The sequence below is a fragment of the Periplaneta americana genome, chromosome 5 (assembly GCF_040183065.1).
Source record: "Periplaneta americana isolate PAMFEO1 chromosome 5, P.americana_PAMFEO1_priV1, whole genome shotgun sequence".
NCBI classification, from domain to species: Eukaryota; Metazoa; Arthropoda; class Insecta; order Blattodea; family Blattidae; genus Periplaneta; species Periplaneta americana.
This window is the reverse complement of record NC_091121.1, coordinates 93,075,194-93,097,766: the sequence shown is the minus strand read 5'-3', so window position 1 is coordinate 93,097,766 and position 22,573 is coordinate 93,075,194. Positions and strand designations below refer to the sequence as shown.

The window sequence follows — 22,573 nt, the reverse complement described above, 5'->3', positions numbered from 1 at the left end:
TTCCAAACCAACTTCATTTCTTATTCTGTCTGTCCACACGTTCCATTCTTCTCCATACCCAATTTCAAATGCTTCTATTCGCTTCTCTTCACTTCGTCGTAATGTCCATGTTTCTGCCCCCGTATACAATGCCGCACTCCGTACAAAGCACTTCACTAGTCTCTTCCTTACTTATTTTTCCAGAGGTTCGCAGAAAGGCTATGCTAACAAAATAATCTACTACTCGCATCAGGGACGTACGCAAGGAGGGATTACTGGGTTTGAACTCCCTACTTGATCTTAAAAATAAATATTTCAACATATTTGATTGTTTCCATGAATTTTACTGTTATGCATGACACGAATTTACGAGGGGGAATGGGGGGATTTCCTCCCCTGTTGAAAAATGATCCCCCTTTCATAAATTCATATTAACATCCCTGTCAAGGATAACTTTTATCCCCCCTCACAAAATATGATTATTTTATTACGAGTATAGACATTACTTTAAAACAAAGAAAATAATATTGATGTACTATCATCACCGGCAAGTTGACAACAATCAATAACTTAGGAATTACACATCTTATCTTAAGCCTGCTCATGGATATAATTATTATTATGATCAAGATGGGAGATAAGCAACTCAGTGCGTCCAAGCGTTCAGGCGTATCGAATGAGGATAATTTTATGTATGGTATTCTCTATCTAGGACTCTAGGATTTTATCCTCCTCATTAGAAATCTTAATTCGCACCCTGCTGTAATGTGTCTTACCTATCATGTACAAATAACTGTTGATAAAATATATAGGCCTATATAATTATTGTGTAAGAGTAATAATGACAGAAGCATTTTTTTATTATACACAATTAAACAGAAGTTAAAATTTGTTAAAAATTGGATGACTGTGAAAAAATTACGTTTGATAGATTTATAAGAATATTCGTGAATAGGTCTGTGTCCTATTAGAACATAGTATAATGGTAATGAATATTCTGTAACATAAAATAATAATAATAATAATAATAATAATAATAATAATAATAATAATAATGCTCAACTATTGAAATACCGATAATATAAATTGTAAACAATTTTAATAATAACCTCTCTTGACAAAATTCTCCGTATACCACTGACTCGCACGAAGTTTCCTCTGCCAGTAATCGGAAAGTACCTATCTAAAAGAAGCTATTACATTAAAAACAGACATGACATCAGGAAAACCGAGGCTTATTGGTAACTACAATGATGATCCTAAGTGCTGATATTGTAAAAATGGCGAAGAGACCACGAGAAAAAACTATATTCCTGGAGTGTAAGGCTCCTGAGAATTAAAACGATGGATAGAGTCTCGGTCGCCAGGAAAAAATGTTACCTATATCCTAGCAAAGAAACATATTTGTACAATATTCCAAAAACAGAACTAGAATAACAATGCCTTAGCTACAGAAGACGAAGAAGCCGTATCAAAAAATGAAAAAGGATTTTATATTTTAAAGGAAGAAGTTGAACTAGCGCTTAAGGAAATGAAGAAAGGAGAAAGCAACAGGAGTTGATGGAATCCCCATTGAATTAGTGAAATCCTTGGGTGAAGACAAGAAAGAAATTCTATCATTATGCAACGAATCTACTGGCCTGAAGATTTTACGGACACATTGTTGTTTCCAATACCGAAGAAAAATAATGCCAAGAAATGTAGGGAGTTCGGGACTATCAGCCTGATATCGCACTCGGCGAAGATTCTCCTGCAAATAAGAATCGACGTTTATGTTATAAGATGGAAGAACAGTTGGAAGAAGAGCACATTGGCTTCAGGAAGGGAAAAGGTACGATAGATGCAATTGGACTGCTACGAACAGTCAGCGAAAGATACATAGAGATAGAAATAAAATTACAGATACAAATACAAAAAGCACAAATGCATAAAGAATGAGAGAAATAATATATATATATATATATATATATATATATATATATATATATATATATATATACATACTAAGAGGAAGCTAAGATCACAATGAGCACAAAAAAGTAGTAATAAAGTATACAGTATTGACTACCTAATATATTAGTGATTAAGAAAAATTGATTAAATATCTAGACGTAAGTAGCTGACTGTGCAAATATAAAGCGGAACAAAACAGTAACAATTTCGAAACATTTGCAATAAGTTAGAATAGGCTACTCAGTTTACTGCATTGCACTCTACGCAGTAAGACAATGCTTAATGAGTTTGTTTTTGAACACTCTTAAATTCCGACAGTCTCTGATGTCATTGGTAGGGTATTCCACAAGCGCAATAGCGAGATTGTGTGTATGATGATAAATACGATGATGTCTTACGTGTTGGTACGGCTAGTATGCGGCTGTTTTGCGTGCGTGTGAAGAGATTGTGATATGATGACAGGTTACTGAGACGGGAGGCGAGGTAGGTAGGTGTAGAAGTGTGAAGTATTTGGAAAAGGAGAACTAGGGAATGAACATTTCTACGTTCGTTAAGCCGTAGCCAGTTTAGAGTTTAGAAGGATGGAGCAATGTGTTCAGCGCGACGGACATAGCAGACGAAGCGAACACAAGAATTATGGACACGTAATCTTTGCAACTGGTTGACATTAAGGTCAGTCAGTAAAAAATCACAATAATCAAACTGGGGCATTACTAGTGTTTCCATTAATATTTTTTTTTTTTTAGTGATTGCGGGAGAAATTTTCGATTTAATTTTATAATTCTTCTGAAATTGATATAATCTTTCCCGAAATTGAGTTTACTTTCTCTGAATTATAATTTACTTTTCCGAAATTAATTGACTTTTCCTAAATTTAAGTGAGATTTTAAAAATATACTGTAAGCTTACTTTCTCCGAAAATGAAGTTGAAAAGATGTAGATACTGAGGCGTGTATAAATACCAAAGTGCCTGGTGTACATAAATGTTAGAACTTAATTTAGTTAAGTAAATATAATTCATTCAACTGATGCTTTAGTTTCCATGCCGGAGACCATTGCTCAAATCCTGATCTATCTAAGTGAAATTTGTAGTGGCCAAGGATGATGATTGATGATGATGATGTTGGTGTATTAAGTTTCCACAGACACTCTCCATGCCATAGAAGAACACAGTGTTGCTTATAAAAGTCACATATTATCACCAATTAAAACGGAATACCATATAACAAATAATAATAATATGATTAAGTCACATCATACTGTCGCTCCAGCACATCAGATTATCAATTGATCAGATAATCGTTATTGTCCTCTTCGTCACCGTAACCTGTTTGTTTCGTGGTAACTAGTTCAATGAAGTGAACGTTTCTCTAGTACCGCAACATTTATGTCAGTTCTTTGTAACGGGAAGCACGATCTCGCCACTACTTCACTTGATCACGTACCAGGGGAGTGGAGTAACATCAACATGTTTGCCTAATAGAAGAATCATGCACTGGCATGTTGTGATTGTCGGTTTTATGGGTGTTTTTATTACACTCAGGTCAAGGAAATTGCATTGTGTTTGGACTCATGCAGGTGTTTCAACTTCACTGTTGCATACGAGTGAGTACACTACTGTTTATAAACAGTTTCACTCATATTGTGTCATTATATGGTTTATCTATTTAAAGACGAAATAGACTACCTTAAAATGCATGAAAGAATAATATTTGCTTAAATATTTGTTTAAAATTGATCTAAAATGCATGTAAACATTTGGGTATTACGTTGTCTATAGAGTGGTCCAAAAACCCTGCACCATAGGCAGGTACATCATTGGCTGAATGAGAACTCCCGTCAAACTGCAAATAATGCTCATGGCTTGTCAGTATATTTTTAGTTAATAATCTTCCTCGTATGTTATCCTGAAAACTTTATAACTAATTCAACAGTTCATAGAACAAATACGCGTAAAAATGACTTTCAGACTCCATCGGCAGTAAAAGTTTTTATTAGCCTCCCTATGGATATAAAAATGAAACTCAAAACGTAAGATTATTTAGGGCCAAATTAAAGAAGTATCTAATTTCTCACACTTTTTATTCTGTAGGTGAATTCATGATATTCAACAACGCTTCATGAATATTTCTGTGTTGTATTAAGTACTGATACTAAAACTTTGTGTTGTACTGGTAGATTACATTGTAAAACTCTTTGGTATATATTTCAATTAAACTGTAACTATAATTAAGACTTTATAGTACTAAAGTAAGATTTTTTTTGTTTTTGTTTGACATGTTCCATATTCTAGCTGAGAAGCGTTGTACGAATACCATGAAATGTAATTAAATACAATATAATACAATGGCTTGATCGTAGGGAACACTTAGACTGGACTTCCTGATCCCCGGATTTGAATCCAATATATTTTTCATTGTGAGGCTACCTCAAAGGAAAAATGTAGGCCTACGGTGTGAAAATCAAGGATATACAGCATCTGCGTGATCAAATTGCTTCTGAGTGCCATGTTTTTCCGTCGGACTTTGTGACCCACATCCTGTAAGATATGGGTGTACGTCTACACTGTCTACAGTAAAGTTGTGTTTTGACACTGGTTGAACAAATATAATCCAACTATGATGCGGGACTTTTGGACCATTCTGTAGAAGCAATAGTTTCCTCATAATATGATTGTAATTCCAAGGGGTAGGTATTTATGGAGATTAATTTTATCATTTGTATTTTTTAATATTTTTTTTTTATTTTATTTTCTAATGGTTTATTTTAACTGGCAGAGTTAAGGCCATTCCGTCTTCTCTTCCACTCAACCAGTATGATACAAAATTACTATATTGCTATAAACAAAACATAATTAATACAATACAGTACACAATTAATATAATACTAGTGACAATTCTTCTTATCTTTCCAACACACCAGTAAAATAATTATGTAATAATAATAATAATAATAATAATACTAATAATAATAGTCATACCTAAATATAATTAAATTATTAAACTTGATTATGATTATAATTATAACTTCAATTTGACTGCATCCGTAAGAAATCGGTTAGCCTTTGCTTGAAAGTAGTTCTTGTCTGGCAGCCCCTAATCTTCTGAGGTAGAGAATTCCATTCGTGAGGGACTGAGACAGTAAAAGAGGAATATTGGTGTCGGTGGAGATTGATTTGTACTATTGGCGGAGATTAATGGGAATTTTGAAAAACACAATTATTTTAGAATTGGAGTATTAATTCAATATATTACTTTCCAAATAAATAACATTAAAGGTTCGTTGGATTCTGATAAAGATGCGGTATAGCCAATAGACAAATATTGTTGGATTGAGACTGTATTTAACACACATTCATTAAAAACGAAAAAAACTTGCAGCCCTCAAATTAACACTTTCAAATTATTAGTGAAATGTTGAATTCTCTGTCTTTTGAGTTTACTCATGTAATCAGAACACCTGGAATACCATGTAATGCAGCCTACTTGGATATAGAAAAAATTCAAGTGGAAAAAAAAATCCGAAAAAAAAAACTCAGAATATGAAATTCGCTATAAAACGACGCTATAGTAATAATTCGAGAATATGTTGATATTTCGCTATTATAATTCTATTTGGCGATTTGTCGCGATTGTTTTATCCGCATATTTTATTAATCAGAGTCACTTAATTTGCGAAGATTAGTAAAAATATATTGTATATCTATTAGTCGTGATTTTCGAGATCTCCATAAATACCCGGTCCTGTTAATTCCCCTTCTCCCATATTTTGTCTCCAATATAAACTTGTTGTATTCGTTAACATGTGTCACTATTGCACGGAGTTAGGTATGTTCATGCAGGTTATGTGGGTTACTGCGATTGAATGTTCCTTTCTGCCTTTCTTTTATCTACGTACACATTTATCAGCTATTTCTTGTTTACCTCTTGTGTACAACCTTCTCTACATAGAGAAATCACGCTCATGCAAACCAAACATGTAGTGGAAACCAATAAGTAGGGCCTAGTAATGTCTATTGAAGTTACATAACTGCGAATCGAGCTTTATTTCCTACTGGTAGGCTATAGCTGTCGTAGGTTAAGAAACTGAATTTGTCATTTATTGTGCAGACCACACGTTGCAGTGTGTATCCCTCAAGTAGCTCATTTATAGAGCGCATGCTTATTACAAATAAGCAAACTCGATGTTGACTGAGTGATATTTGAGGATGAGAACTTTTCATGAGGTCCCTAATTCCTTGAGCATTTCAGATTTCACTCGACCAACACTCTCCATCTCAAGTTATGGCGTATTCTTCCCTTTTTGATATCATTTCATGCTGTAGCAGCCATAATTACATCGGCCGTAGGACCTTTGTAGAAAGGTTTCTTCTACAGAGCCTTCAGTTAGGAATGCGAATGGACTCGAGTTAACCCATGAACGGGAATCGAGCTAGAACATACAAAGGCCGTGCGGATGTCCAGTCGCGTTCCTAATGGAAGACTATATAAACATACACGTCGATGCGAGATTTTTTTTTTGACACTGATAGCTTGCCGCAATGGCTCAGTTGCAAAAATGGATCCTTAACCAAGGAACTGTATTTCCCAAAATGTATTTGACCGACTTGACAAGAATAACTTATCACGTAATTTCATAGGACAATGGAAGTTCGGAAGCTATTTTCAGGCATTTAAAATAAATAGAATTATAATAGAGATAGGACATCAATGTGTATGCGAAGAAACTTAACAAAGAGTGGAATATCATTTGTTTAACTGCGAAGTGTTTGAACATAAAACATTTGCGTTAACATCACACCTCTCAGAATGTAATATTGTTTTTCTGTCCTCTGCCGCAATTATTTTGCAAACCACGAAGCTGCAAAGAATTTGTTAATTTTTTTAAGATTCATTTCTTTTTAAGATTGTAGATATTTGTTTTGGTAACTTGGCCTTTGAAGACATTAGGCCTATTAATAAATATTTCTAGAATTAATATTGTACACATCATTATCATAGTGTATTAGCCTATATGCTAGTTATAGGCTATGTATTCTTAGGTTTTACCTGTGTATCAAACTTCAACCCTAACACATCTCATGATGAAATACTTTCTTTTTAACTGATGGCGGGTACTTGACTTTTCGTCAATCATACATATGAAGCCAATTGTGTAGAGGGTCATTCCATATCAAATCAACAAGGCACTCAACCCGACCAACTCAGATTTCTTTCAAATTTTGACGGTTTGTTTGACCTGCCGCGCTAACTAAAACTGCCGAGTTTCGTATGTCCTGTGCTTTTCGTTTTCTGTCAGTGGCGTTTCAAACATGAAGACAAATCACATTTTTGTAAGCACGCCGCTTCAATTAAAATTATATATCTCAACAACGTCTCCAGATAAATTTACAAAAATTGGGTGATACATTCTTAATATGTGACAGTTTTTATTACTTATATTGTTTTCTGCATGTATTCAATTACACTAAAAAAACATGGTGAAGCAATTTTCATATATTCATATTTAAAAATACGGGGGTTCTATTTTAATGAAAAAAATATATAGTACGCCTCAATTAGTGATATAATGAACTGATAAGTTTCAACTTGGAATCTTCATAGGTTATAAAGATAAAAATTATTATGTCACAGCAAGCGTAAGCTAACCGTCGCGATAATTATGTCCCACACATTCATTGTATTTAATTATATTTGATCATATTCTTGAATGTCGCTATGTAATTTAACATGTAGTACATAATTCGAATTTTTTAAATTATTACCTGAAATAAATTATTGTCACATGGATTTTGTTAAACTTGAAGTTCTGTAAGAAATGCTTACCTTTCATTGCTGAGATGAAATAGCCTGATCATCTTTCCAGACAGGATGCTGCGTTGTTTCAACTGCATTTTAAAACTGCTCAGCAAGTATAATACCCATCTTAAATAGCAGGACTGTATGAACTTGTGTTCCAGGCACTGCGGTGGATTTTGCAAATCGAAGAGCAAGCATTTTTTTCTCTTCAGTATAGCCTTTTTTAGTCACATAAACGGTATTCATGTTTGGGAGATGATGCCTTGTCCAGTCGTACAATTCCCTAGGTGTAACTATTTGTTTATCGGATGGTCTCTGCAAACTAGCACAAGCCGCAAACCTTTCAAGTGTCCCACCTACAACGTGGCATGCTCTTTTGCCATGCGATATGCAAAAATAATGCAATTCTGTTGGAAATCCAAAATCTTCTTCATGTAATGTGAGGTTCAGGAATTTTTTTTTCTATTTTTATACTGAGCAGAGAATCCATCGGAGAAATACATAATTTTTGTGGTGAATTACAGATATTTGTTTTAATGACTCCATTAGATATTTTTGAAACAGATGTACAGCTGTAGTGTCATATTTCGGGCAGTGTGAAATTATTACCGGATTTTTAATAGAGACTGTATCGGATGACGATTAGTTATGATATATTACGAAAGTATGAATGGTTGTCTGCACATTAGTCCTGTGATATGACTGAATTTCATCTTGGATTACGAAATAATAGTTTTCAGCGAAGTCGCATAACACAACAAGCAGGCATGGCTGTAGAAATGATTTCATATCACGTAGAAACTTACTTTGTTCAGATGATATAAATGAGTGAGTCAGTAAATCACCAAGTTTCTTCAAGTGACAGTCGAAAAATTTGTCTGTGGGTTTCATTATAGTCTCAAGCGTTGATCGGTCAGTCGTCCTCCACTGCTTGTAGGTCACTGATTCACTGCAGTTTTTTACGAAACATTACTCTAAACCCTCTCTTATTTTGAATGGTTCAGGACATCCTGTACATTTCCTGAACAAGCAATTTATATGAGGAGGATTGCACACCATAATAGCCAAGAAATGTTAAGTTGGAAAGTATAAAGAAAAATTTTCTTGAAATCCACGTAGACCTGAAACTTCAATAAATTGCTTCCGGCATAAGTTTTACATTCTGATAGGACACAAACACAGACAGTATAGTCCACTAACTCCAACTAGAATACAATTTCTTGGTCAGGGTTAGAATTTTTAAACACTGCATATAATTAATTTCTGCTCATGTGATTTACTCCCTGATTCTTTAATCACAACAAATATTTCTTACCAGGCATCATTCTTCTTATCTCGCCAGAACAACAGAATTCTTTAACTTTACCGGCAACAGCCGCGAGCAAGGGTTTTCTAGGTTTCGGTTTTGGTGAACACAAAATTCCCTTTCCCTTTGCCAGGACTTTGGCTTTCCGAATTATGTATTCGAAAGCTGAAAGAAACACTTTTTTATATTATTTACGCTGCAGCTTTTAGGTAGTAGTGTTAAAATGGTGATTTTCTCACTTTTACCTGAATTTTGAAAATTTTCCTGCAACTGAGACAAAATTTCAGAATCAGAAAGGTCCTGGTTTCTCGGCATCTTTATATCGAAGACTTTGTCTTTTACAATATTTTCAAATTTCTGTCTCTTATATTTCTCTTGTTGTAGCCTTTCTTGTTTAATAAGGAACACACCTTGGTCAAAAAGACTTGTATTTAATGAACTTACATTTGCTGTAGAGTCGACGTATTCTTCATTGCTAGAGTCATTATGAGGATTCTGCATAATAGCATCATATTATATTTTTTATTTCTTTGCGACACATAGCGCACACCTTTGGTTCCTGTCTTAAATCAGGAAATACATTAAGCATCCACGATATAACACTTCTTAAATTTTTCCTCTAATTACAGTGCCCTGATTTCTCGAAGGGATTGCAGCAAACATAGGCCTATAACTTAAAATGCGACTCCATTACATCGCACAAAACTACCACATACTACGAAAACTAACGACACTGCACTTGAAACAGATTGCACGTTTTGTATAAAATGAAGACTGTATAAACTGCCACTCATGACGGCCTGACAGATCGATGACGCAGACAAGTACGAACTCGTGCGCATGCAGTGTTGGTGTAAGACGGGGTTAAGTGCTACAAACCAATACATTGATATATTTTTTTACTGATATTCCTGAAACGTTTCAAAAATGAAACTTACACCAAGGGGAGAATACTCTTACCTCTATAACATACATTTTTCGCGAAATAATTTATGTCCCGCATTTATAGATATTCAATTTTAAAATGTGTTTCACGTGACCATTCAATAAAGAATTCAATACTTTGATGCAAACCTATTTTTATTGAAACGTATGATCCATTAGCTTTAAAATAAGCCCAAGTTTAAGATTCTATCTCAATTAGGAGAGAAGTTATGAATTATTTTTGTTGATATAGTATGCGGCATTTTTACATTTTTTCTCGTATTGACAGAATTGCTGTAGGGATATCGTGCATTATTGAGGGCTAAAATTTTACATAATTACTTAACTTAAGGTTCTTTACCATCCTTCAAAATTTAATGAAAATCTGAGGTGGTCGGGTTGAAAAGTCCACTCTTTTGTGTTGATTTGACATGGAATGCCCCTAGACCAATTTACCGACAGAGTCGTTGCTCAGGGTGCGCCATAGGAGGCTGGTCTGCGCAACACCCGCGATGAGATGAATATGGAAATTTTTTGGGATGCCACAGGGGAACCGAGCTCCCGGAGAAAACCCATGTGTTACAGGATTGTAAGCCCAGCTCTCTAGCCACTAGACCACCGTGGCGGCTCATGGTGAAATACGATTTCTCTGTTTTTGGAGATCAAATTTTACTCATACTTCCCGCTTACAGAATGCTGTTGTAGTGAATGGAGACTGTGTAAATGAAAACGAAAATACTGCAGATATACCGATTATGAAGTGTGTGTGTGTGTTATTCTTTAGTCAACTGTCCGAAGATAGGTCTGAACCTCACAAATTATACCAACAAGGTACTATTTACGAGGCAACAGGCCAGAAGATAATTGGTTAGGGTGGCCAGTTTCTTTCCCCCCTCTATTGCAGACATCGCCGATTAGCTACATATTACACTAATCAGACTTGAGATGTATACAAACAATTGTTCTTCCTCTGACACATATCGTCAAGTGAGATGTACTACCTGATAATAGACGTAGTCTACATATCAGCCAGAACCTCAGTCAGAGGCAGCATGTGTGTGTGTGTGTGTGTGTGTGTGTGTGTGTGTGTGTGTGTGTGTGGTTAGAAATTTTTCTTTGGTATGTATGGCCTGGCTTCATGTGTTGTCCTTAGTTTTAAGTCAGATTTAGGTAGATACGAGGGAGGATCGAAATGTAATGCACAACAACTTTTTGTGGCAACATATTTAATAGGTAAGCAAAACGAAATAATGCAGAAAAAACTACAGATTTTACCTATTTTTCAACGCAGGAACCAAGTCTCTCGGCACATTTTCCCCATCGTGACACCAGATTCAGTACACCTCGTTTATAAAACTCCCTTTTATGGGGGTATAATCACCTGCGCACGACTGATTTCACTTCTTTATCCGAACCAAGCCGTTGGCCTCCTAGGATTTTTTTCATTGGTCCGAAGAGATGAAACTCAGACAGTGCGAGGTCTGGGCTGTAGGGTGGGTGACTACCGCCTCAATGCCTCTGAGACATTGGGTGGTGTTGCAGCGGTCACTGGTCGGCAGGAACGTGTTTCGTCGGTAATATTTATTAGGCCCTCTTCGAAGAATCTGCACCACCTGGAAATGTTGCTACGGTCCATACAATCAGCACCATACACCTCCAACATTTCTCTTTGGATTTCATTCAAACGTTTTTGTTTTGCTCAGAGAAAACGGACTACACCTCGCTGCTTCTCACAAGTAGACACTGCTAAGTTCAGAAGGAATGCAAATTGTGAATACAAGCGGAATGAAGGGAAGCAAATGGAAATAACTCCAGGAGACATCCCCAACGCCTCCTTACACTTGACGTCACCGGATTTGAACTTCTGTTTCAAGCCGGCACCATAAATACTCGAGTAATGGTGTAGTTTGTTTTCGTTTTAAGTGATATACAAGAAAACTGTTCAATATTAACGGGATAAACGGCATTTCAAATATTAACTTATTACTCATAAAGTCATGAGGTTTGTAATCAGGGGTTAGGAGTAGAAAGTCAACGTTATGCGATGACCACATTCGCATCTCCTGCCTAAGAATCTTGGGATTTCTACAGACAACTAACAAGCAAACATTCTGATGGGGGCAGATAAAAATGTTAATTTTTTCCCTTCACCATATTAATAATGACAAAAGAAGTGTTTATACAAATTTTGGCCACTCGACCACAATTACGAGGGCCGTAAAAATAAGTTCGCCAGGGATCGTTAACAGAAAGAAAACACAATTTCATTTGAAAAAGTTATTGGAACAGATACAGCAATTGTTGAGCTATTTTTCAACATATTCCCCACCGAAATTCAGACATTTGTCATATCATGGGATCGACAGAGAGGTACAGACGGCTGTCAAACGCTGGTTCCGATCCCAGACGACTGACTTCTACTACACAAGGATACTAAAATTGATCCCATGGTATGACAAATGCCTCAATTCCAGTGGAAAATATGTTGACAAATAGCCCAACAATTGCTATATCTGTTTCAGTAAATCTTTCCATGTAATTGTGCTTCTTTCTGTAAATGGCCACAGGGAAAATCATTTTCTGGACGGCCTCATAATTGCGTTTTAGTGGTCAACATTTTTATAAACACTTCTTTTGATATTATTAACATGGTAGAAGAAAAAAATTTAACTTTTTTATCTGCTCCCATCATAATGTTTGCTTGTATGCGGGAGCCACTTTATGCTTCCTGAGTATATTAACTGTTATTTTTACGCCTTAATATTAAGTTAATTGCTAGCTCTGCTACGTGTTATTAAATTTGTTCCTATCGTGATCCTGATTACAGTAATTTCATGAGGCAAGTACATAGCATACACTAATTACGTATTTCAGCTGTATATTTACTTTTTTCATACACATCATAAGCTCGTAATTTTATATGTTATATTTGAATTGTAATTTCCTTTCGATTCTTTAAATAGAGATCATAATTATGTGTTTATACATTTAAAAGAAACTTCAGAACAATGTTAAATTGCGATTCAACAGGAAGTTAATTATTAATTACATCATTAACGATTTTGCATTACATTAACTCGATATGAGGCTGCGTTCGGACATGAGTTCGATTTCCGCTTGGTCTCATTATTTGGTTGTGTTTTTTTCCCGAGATTTCCCTAACTATACGACTAATGTAAAGTAATCCCATGGTAAATCATGGGATTCATCTCGCAAAAATATAATTTCGCTATTAGGAATTCCACCGACGCTATATAATAAAGCATTTGATGCAACGTCATTACATTTAATAACGGAATGACTAGATGAAAGGGTAAAAAAATGAATGACTAAACTGGAGAAATTATGTCCAGTGTATGCCAGATACCAGAATAAAAGACTGTCTTTCAATAAGTCCTATAGGAAAGAAATGTTTGGGTCAACCCTTGAAGAGATAGCGTGAACAATAATTTTGAGATGGAACAGATCGAAAGATCAATACATTAGTCGTCAGCACTCGCTGAAATGGGTAGAGTGCATGGAGGGTAAGGAAATATGCTCCGTCGTGCACAAGGGATAGAGAGACAGCATAGTTACCAGCAACCACGAATGCACGCTAGAGCAATGTCTTGTGCGCGGGTAAGAGGCGCTAGCCCGAAAGTGCAGTGTTCTGATGACCGCTGGTCTAATACTTGATGATGATGATGATGATGATGATGATGATGATGATGATGATGATGATGATGGTGGTGGTGGTGGTGGTGGTGGTGGTGTTGGTGGTGGTGGTGATGGTGGTGGTGACTTAATAAGACTGATTGTCAAATAAAGGTAAAGATAACTCTTCCACATGCTATGGTGGACATGAAGATAGAACTGCATGATTTCATGTCCTTGGCACTAGAATGAGGTAATGAGGACTGCTCCACTTTCCGACCGTCTTGGAAGTTTAGGAACTAGAAAAGTTCTCCCACCATCCGACACCTTCCAGACACAAACGGCCAGCATGCATGGAGCTCACATATTCAGTTTTCTCAAGCCCAGTCTCCTTTGAAAGGACGCGTTTCGCGTTTCTTTTAAGTGTTTCTCCTTCCATTTCCCTCATTTACATTAGTATTGAGCTTTCAGTCCGCAGTCAGTGGCTCTGCTAAGTGAGTTACCCGACTGATAAATGCTGATGATTTAGTTAGGAATGTGAACTGCAAATCAGTAGAGAACTTGTAGGAAAATATAATCCTGACATAATCTTTATCATTGCCATTATCATGGATACACGAATCACTCCATCTTTGGGAACTTCCTATGCTATACCACAAGATTCTCCTGATCTTTCCATTGCTGTTCCGGTCCTCTAAATCTCTGGAGGAGCTGGAGTTGCTCGTTATGATCAGAATCTCTATGCGAATTGCGCGTACTAATAAATTGCGCGAAGCGGTTACGAAAAGTGAATACTGCAAACTGAAGCAATTTATCCTTCATACTCAATCAAGTACTGATTTATATATAAATGTTTACTTAGAGCTTTTAGGCTTAGAACTAGCAGTTACATGTAAATAATACATTTACAAAAAACTGACGTTCTTACTGGTTTTAATTTGAATGCAGTCCATAGCTTGATGCACATGTTGTGGGTTTTTGATACTCTAGGTAAACTGACTTCTCTTTGTGGAGAAGTCTAGACAGATGCATTCGAGTGCATAATCAACATTTTGAGCACCTGCTATAAAATTCTAGTGTTAGCATGTTCATATTGCACTGTACCTTGTTTATCAATAAACTTCACTGTCGTTTGAACAAAAAGTTTCTTTTGTGTATTTTCGATCACATTTCTGTGGTGTTGAAGCTAAAATTATTAATTTTACTATCTCGTGATGGATAAATTTAAAAAAAATTGTCATAACATTTGTTGGAATTAGTACCGTAATTTCCCATAACTATTGTCCTGGAACACAACTATGGTCCATGATACAACCACTCAAAGTTTGTACTCCATAACGTAGTACCTCGTTTATCTATATTTTTACTGTACTGTAGTTTGAAGTCAAGTCACTGCAGCTATCTACGAACGGTCTATGTTATTTCTATAATGCTCTTTGAATGATTGTACCGTGAACCGTAGTTGTGTTCCAGGACCATAGTTATGGGAAATGACGATACTTAATATTCAGTGGGCCCCAACCAGCACAAAATGGCATTATCTCGTAAACGATTAATTTGCGGAACCGTGTTTACTGGAACGTCTTGGCTTCTCTTTTGTTTTTACTTCTCATCTCTAAATTTTTACCATCACTTTTGAAACACTCTGTATAAAGAAAGCTTTATACCCAGTTTAGACGATATTTTGCCGGAACCTTGCAAAGTACGAAACACTACAAATTAAAATTTCACGTTCCTCATTGCTTTCAAGCTATTGGATTCTAGTACAGTGGAAACGAACACAATAATACATATTTAATGGAACGTGGCGATATTGTCCTTGACGCAATGAATCTTTAATAACAATAAGAACAATTAGAGAATTAGGAAGTCCTATAATATTTTTGGGTGAAATTATTTTTAGTGTAGTTCTGTATTTTGAGTTCATATATTCTGTTAATCCTCTGATTGAGGTTCTGGCTGATATGTACAATAGTATATCTATTATCAGGCAGTACATCTCACTTGACGATATGTGTTAGAGGAAGAACATTTGTTTGTATGCATCTGAAGTATGATTAGTGTAACATATAGCTAATCGGCGATGTATGCAATGGAGGGGGAAAAGGAACTGGCCACCCTACCCCATTATCTACTTGCCTAGTTGCTTCATAAGTGGTGCCTTCTTGGTATCACTTATGAGGTTCAGACCTGTCTTCGGACAGTTGACTAAACAACAACAATATTCCTTTAGTTAAATTTGTTTTTGTTAACTTAGTTCTGAAACGTCCTAGACAGTCTGCAGTCAGACCGTTTAAAATTGTAGCGGGAAGTTTCCTTTTGCATAATAAAAACAGAGTGTATAGCGAAAGTCCACATAATGCGTTTAAAATATACTGTTGTGAATTAATGAATGAACGATTGAATCAGTGATAAAGAAAAATAAAGGTAAATCAATAATGAGAAGTAGCGCGATTCACACACGGTTGCAAGGGTTCAAGGAAGTGACTAAATTGGCTATGTGAACCCTACATTTATCACACTCCGGAATTCACTCCCCAGAGCGACTTCTCAATAAGAATAGGACTGTAAATGATTATGTCATCTGGATGGAGTGGGCAAAGATGTAATTATGGGACACAAATTGCATAGGAAAAAGTCGAGTCAGAGATACGAGAACAGATATGAGAGTATGAAAGCCTAGAAACCGGTTGAGGCGCGGCCGGAACTAAATAGAACTGCTTGGAGAAGTTATGAGTAAGACGAAATGAACTTATCGCTATACTCCCGGAAATCGGAACTAGGTGAACCCGAAATACGGAAACATTAAGTGAAATGAAACACTAATTGCTATTAATTCTTTATTTGAACTTCCCTTTATTGTAGACAGAGCGATTAAAATGATACATCACTATGCGTGAAAAGTCATGGATATGACTCAAATCTACAGACAACGTACTTAGAGTTTGTTCGTTTTAATGCGATTTTCTATGTCGTTTTAAGTAGAAATCCTGCATCACTGTAACCACTGATTACTGATTAGTAGGGGCCGGAAGTTGATAAGTATTATCTTTTTCCTTAGACATCACAGACAATGCACGATGCAATACAAACTCGTTTCACTTCAACACGAACTAATAAACTATAGCCTACTTTTATTTTGCATTTTTTGCATTTTCGGTATTTTATTGTCTATTAGTCATTTTTAGGAAATGTTCTACTTTTTGTTGCATTTTTACTCTTTTCTGCTTATGAACGGACATTTCATACGGTGTAGTCATAGTCTATATTCGACAACCTACTGCACATTGCTTACGCAGTTCGATTGCGTCTTACAAGAATTTTCCTTATGGTTGCAACAGCCTCGACTCCTGATCACTTGTGTTACATGCTTCCCCCATTCAACGCAACAGAACAAATACTGCAGCCGCAGTGCCCACAGTCAGCATATTGTAGCACACAAGTGAAAGTAAAACAAAGCAGATAAAATTTTTGCGACAGTTAGTGACTGAGTTTGGTGACAATGTATTTTCCACAGATGGAAGTATACTATTTTATTTGTGATGAAGGATCGGTGGAGCGGAGAAAAATTCTCTCCGGCACCGGAATTCGAACCCGGGTTTTCAGCTCTACGTGCTGACGCTCTGTCCACTAAGCCACACCGGATTCCAATTCCGATGTCGGATTGAATCATCTCAGTTTAATAATTAATAAGTATTTAATGAATTTCAATCTTAAGGCATATAAACTTGCAAATGTTTATTTGCTATTTAATAACAATATATGAACGTTTTCGCCGTTTAGGGCATCTTCAGATATAACAAAACATGTTATCTGGACCTATAATAGTATATTATGCAAATAACAAGGAAAATAGAGAACAATATATGTGATACATGAAATTCATGAGCTTTATGTAGATATAACATGATACAGGATGAATATTGAGATAATCTTTGAATTTGAACTTAGACTGGACGAATGTTTTATTTTATACATATAGCTCATGTTACAATTAATATACAATGTTTAAAATTTGTCAATGATGTTATTTTTAAAATTTACAATGATGATAATAAAATATTTAAAGTAATCATGGCTGAAAGTTGTCGTAAGTTACAAGATAGTATGCGTAGTTAATGTTCGTGTGTTTTGTAATTATTTCACTTAGAGAGGCCGTTGGCATTTGAATGAATGTTGTTTGACGTTGATGACTACTTTACAATTGATATACAGTGATTAAATTAGTCAATGTTAAAATTTAAATTTTATAATGAAGATAATAAAATATTTAGAGTAATCATGGCTGAGAATTGTGAAACAATTACAAAACATACAACATCAACTACGAGAACTATCTTGAACTTACGACAATTCTCAGCCATGATTACTCTAAATATTTTATTATCTTCATTATAAAATTTAAATTTTAACATTGACTAATTTAATCACTGTATATCAATTGTAAAGTAGTCATCAACGTCAAACAACATTCATTCAAATGCCAACGGCCTCTCTAAGTGAAATAATTACAAAACACACGAACATTAACTACGCATACTATCTTGTAACTTACGACAACTTTCAGCCATGATTACTTTAAATATTTTATTATCATCATTGTAAATTTAAAAAATAACATCATTGACAAATTTTAAACATTGTATATTAATTGTAACATGAGCTATATGTATAAAATAAAACATTCGTCCAGTCTAAGTTCAAATTCAAAGATTATCTCAATATTCATCCTGTATCATGTTATATCTACGTAAAGCTCATGAATTTCATGTATCATATATATTGTTCTCTATTATCCTTGTTATTTGCATAATATACTATTATAGGTCCAGATAACATGTTTTGTTATATCTGAAGATGCCCTAAACGGCGAAAACGTTCATATATTGTTATTAAATAGCAAATAAACATTTGCAAGTTTATATGCCTTAAGATTGAAATTCATTAAATACTTATTAATAATTTACCAGGCATATTGATATATTAAAATGAATTGTAAATTACTCTCAGTTTAAGCTTCACCTCTTAGTTTTCCTTTAGTGGCCAACCCTCATGCACTGTGTCACAGATGTGTGACAGTCCAACACACTAATGTGCAGAGGTGCACTCATTAGTCACTCGTAAAATTACAGTATCATAAAAAGAAGATAAATAAACCTACTCAATTAAAGTCGAGGGTCCGTTACAGAAGACAAACCCACGTTACCCGCCATGTTCTTTGGCTGCCAGGTCGCTGAGCTAAGCCATCCGTCTTCTTCGGAAACCCAAGAGTAAGAGACCGTTTCCTCCACTGAACCAAATACACATTGGTGATCAATCCTCTATTTCTAACCCAGTCCGAGGGAAAGAATATATTGACCCTCTCCTCCAACTCATATTGTAGGAAAAACATAATTATAAGCAGACGTCACAGAGTACACCGTTGTGGAGTAACAGTTAGCGTGTCTGAACGTGAAAGTAGCGGGTCCGAGTTCAAATCCTGGTTGGGACAAGTTACCTGGTTGAGATTTTTCCGAGGTTTCCCTCAACCAACTGAAGTGGATTTGCCTTTGGACCTCGGCCTCATTTCGCCATCATAATTACACTTCCCATCTTTCATCATCATCTCTGATTCTTTCCCATATTTCGGTCTCGCTCCGATGCAGAGTCGGCTGCGGGCCGCCATCGAACTTGAATCCCATGGTAAGTGGTCATTAGTTACTGGTGGTAGTACTGTGTACCATGGATTCTCCCCTGAATTCATGGTACCTCATGGAACCGGGGTTGAGAGGCCGCGGTGATGCCTACGCGGAAAGGTAAAATGATTCTGCAGGATGTAAGGGAGTTAGAGGTGCCTGTAGAGGGATCTTAGGAGCGAGAGGGCCTTAGAGCACGCACATTATTCTATCCCGGGTAGCACAATGGCTCACCCAAAAGGCAATCCCAGCCCGAGCCCTTCCTCTTAAGTGGGAGTAATGTAGTAGGGTAAACATTGGTAATTTCGTGGCAGTGGTTATTTCGTGATACTTTTTCTTTGCTCTTTCGTGAACTAACCAATGGTGTTACGAGATTCAAATTTCTGCCAAGGGATTGAATATGTTGTCCAGTTTCCAGAAACATACAGCTACGCTTTGTGTGACTATTGTAGCTGCTTCAGTAAGCTTTTATGTTTGGAGAGAGCAAGTTAGCGTCGACTTCTCAGGCGTACTAATTTTGTGAATGTTTGTAATTACATTACAGGCTTATTACTAAAGGTAAGCATATGATATTTGGTACAAAGATTTATTGCATCTTCATGAAATTTTAGGAAATGTTTTTGGAATTTCAGATACAGCTGTAGTCGCCATATAGGCTTAGCTTTACTGATAGAAATCTTAGCTGTTTGAGGCGAAATTTTGTTGAGCATTAAGCGTTACATTTTATACTATTTTAAAAATTGTATTACAATACGAATTTTAGAAATCTGGAGATAAGATGTGATAACAAAAAAGAAAAGGGAGACGCAATGGGGTCAGTGTAGCTTCTGTTTGGTTTGATATCATGCTAAGTGCCTATGATAAGTGCTAGATGACTTACGTGCAAGAATTGTGACAGAAGATAAAACATGGCTCCACCATTTTGGACCGGAGACAGAGGCAGACAATGGAGTGGTATCATGCAAATTCACCAAAGAAATAGAAATTCAAAAGTACACCTTCGGCAGGAAAAGTTATGGCTACTGTGTTTTTCGATTCAGAAAGACTCTTGCTTGTGGACATCATGCCACACGGAACCACCATTAATTCTGACGCGTATGTGGCAACTCTCAAGAAACTTCAAGCCCGACTGAGTCGTGTTCGACGACATCGGGAGAAGCAGAATGTTCTGCTATTGCACGACAACGCACAGCCATATGTCAGTCATAAGACCACAGACCAGATCAGAAAATTCGTATAGACAACACTGAAACACCCGCCTTACAATCCTGAACTGGCACCGTGCGATTACCACCTCTTTGGTAAACTGAAGGATCCCTTCGCGAAACGAGGTTAGAAGATGACTCCCTTGTGCACGCTGCTAAAGCGTGGCTCAGACGTGTTGGGCCAGACTTTTACCGTGCTGGTCTACAGGCCCTCGTTCCTAGGTTACGTAAGACAGTTGAAAGGGACGGGGATTATGTGGAAAAGTGGCATTTTGTTCCTAAAGGATGCATCTACATTCTGTGAAAATAGCAAAGCTGTAGGATAAAAATATAATTTTTTAAACAAATGCTATGCATTACTTTTGTAGTTACTCTAGTAATATAGGCTATAGTAAAATCCGTAATAAAAGTGTTCACCCTTTCAGGGCAAAGAAGATCCCTATTCAATTTCAATTTTTACTTTGATTTCATTCTTATTATGTGTAGATATTATTTATATGTTTTCTTGCTATGAATATTAGACAGAATTACTATGTTTGAAGTCTTGTAACAATAAATGAGAATTTCATTTGACTTTAATGAATTTTTCCACAATTCTTCTACCTCTCACGGAATTAGCAATGTAATATCACGAAATTACCAAGGTTATCACGAAATAACCAACCTTTTAGCTTAATTGTAAAAGTGGTTTTGGCACTTGTTCAAGAACGTGTCCAATCTTTTATGTCTTCAGATTTGTACAGCAAATTATCGTCTTTGAGATGAAAAAATCGGAATAAGGATATATTTACACATTTGCATTTTAAATTAATTTTCATGAAATTATCACGAAATTACCAATGTTTACCCTATAGCTTCATTTTCTTAATTTAGATTCCACATTTTTACCTGTTATCTCATATTATCAATTAGTATCTTATCTCTGAAAGTATATTCAGCCATAGGTCTCAGAAATCTCATTTCAGCTGTTTCATCACCCTTTTACCAGTTTCAATTTATGATCTATGTTTCAGATCTATAATATGTTAATGCAGATAAAATTTCAGTTTCGTATATTCTCTTATTTTTTTAAAGTTCTCTTTATTCTACAGAGTAGGTAATTGATAGCTATATATATTTTTGGTTTAAATGTCTATTCCAGTTAAAAGTTGCTTCACATCCTAAATCCAAAGTTTTAAAAAAGTAATGCAACCTTATGGGGAAATACATGGTTATATTTGATAACAAATTCTGAAAATATCCGCCATTATATACAGATGTGTGCAAATTATTATACTCAAACGATAATATATATATATATATATATATATATATATATATATATATATATATATATATATGATTCAAGTAACATTTATTCTACAAAACTAATTTATTACACACTGTTTGCAACAATTAATATTTAGTATGAAACCCTTTGTTTTTTATGATCAATTTTATGCGGTTTGGCATGGTATTCATGCGATTTTCACATTGTTTCTTGATGTCTTCATTCCTGTGCATATTTCGATAAGTGCTTCTATGAGGTCCACCTTGGTGGTAATCATAGTTTTTTTTTAGTTTTCTCTTTACGATAGACCAAAGATTTTCAAATTGATTTGCGTCTGGGCTGTTATCTGGCCAGGCAAGGACGTATACATTATTTTCAACCAGAAAATTAGTTAAACCTGGCTTTGGGACAAGGTGCTCCTTTCTGCATGAAGACACATTCACCATCAGGGAACCAGTCCCTCATTTGTGGAAAAATTCGGGTTTCTAGGACTTTTTTGTACTGACACTGTCGTATAGAGTCCTATAGAATTATCTTGTGGGTAGTAATTCATGATAATTATGAAAATGTAAAAAAATGTGGTGCTGAGTCTAATAATTTGCACACGTTTGTATTTCACACACACAGTAAGTACACGACGAATTATGTTTGCAAATCTATTTACAATGTTTCAGTTGATATATTGGTGTGACAGTCTAATGTTGGTCTCCAGCTCTTCAATTGTGTGAGGATGATTTCAATATCGGAGTCCTTGAGATATCCCCAAAAGAACAATTCTGTAGAAATTAAGTCAGGGGAGTGCGCGGCCACAAATGTTTTAAAATTAGTCG

At 35.7% G+C, this 22,573-nt stretch overlaps 1 protein-coding gene across 1 annotated transcript in view; it reads left to right on the top strand.

Moving 5' to 3' along the window:
• The first annotated feature begins 3,431 nt into the window (after positions 1-3,431).
• Positions 3,432-22,573, top strand: part of LOC138700003 (circadian clock-controlled protein daywake-like) — a 56,291-nt gene continuing 37,149 nt past the window's right edge. Inside the window, exon 1 of the mRNA XM_069826270.1 lies at positions 3,432-3,537. Coding sequence (XP_069682371.1) covers positions 3,453-3,537 — 85 coding nt within the window. The 5' untranslated portion in view covers positions 3,432-3,452. The remainder of the gene's footprint in view (positions 3,538-22,573) is intronic.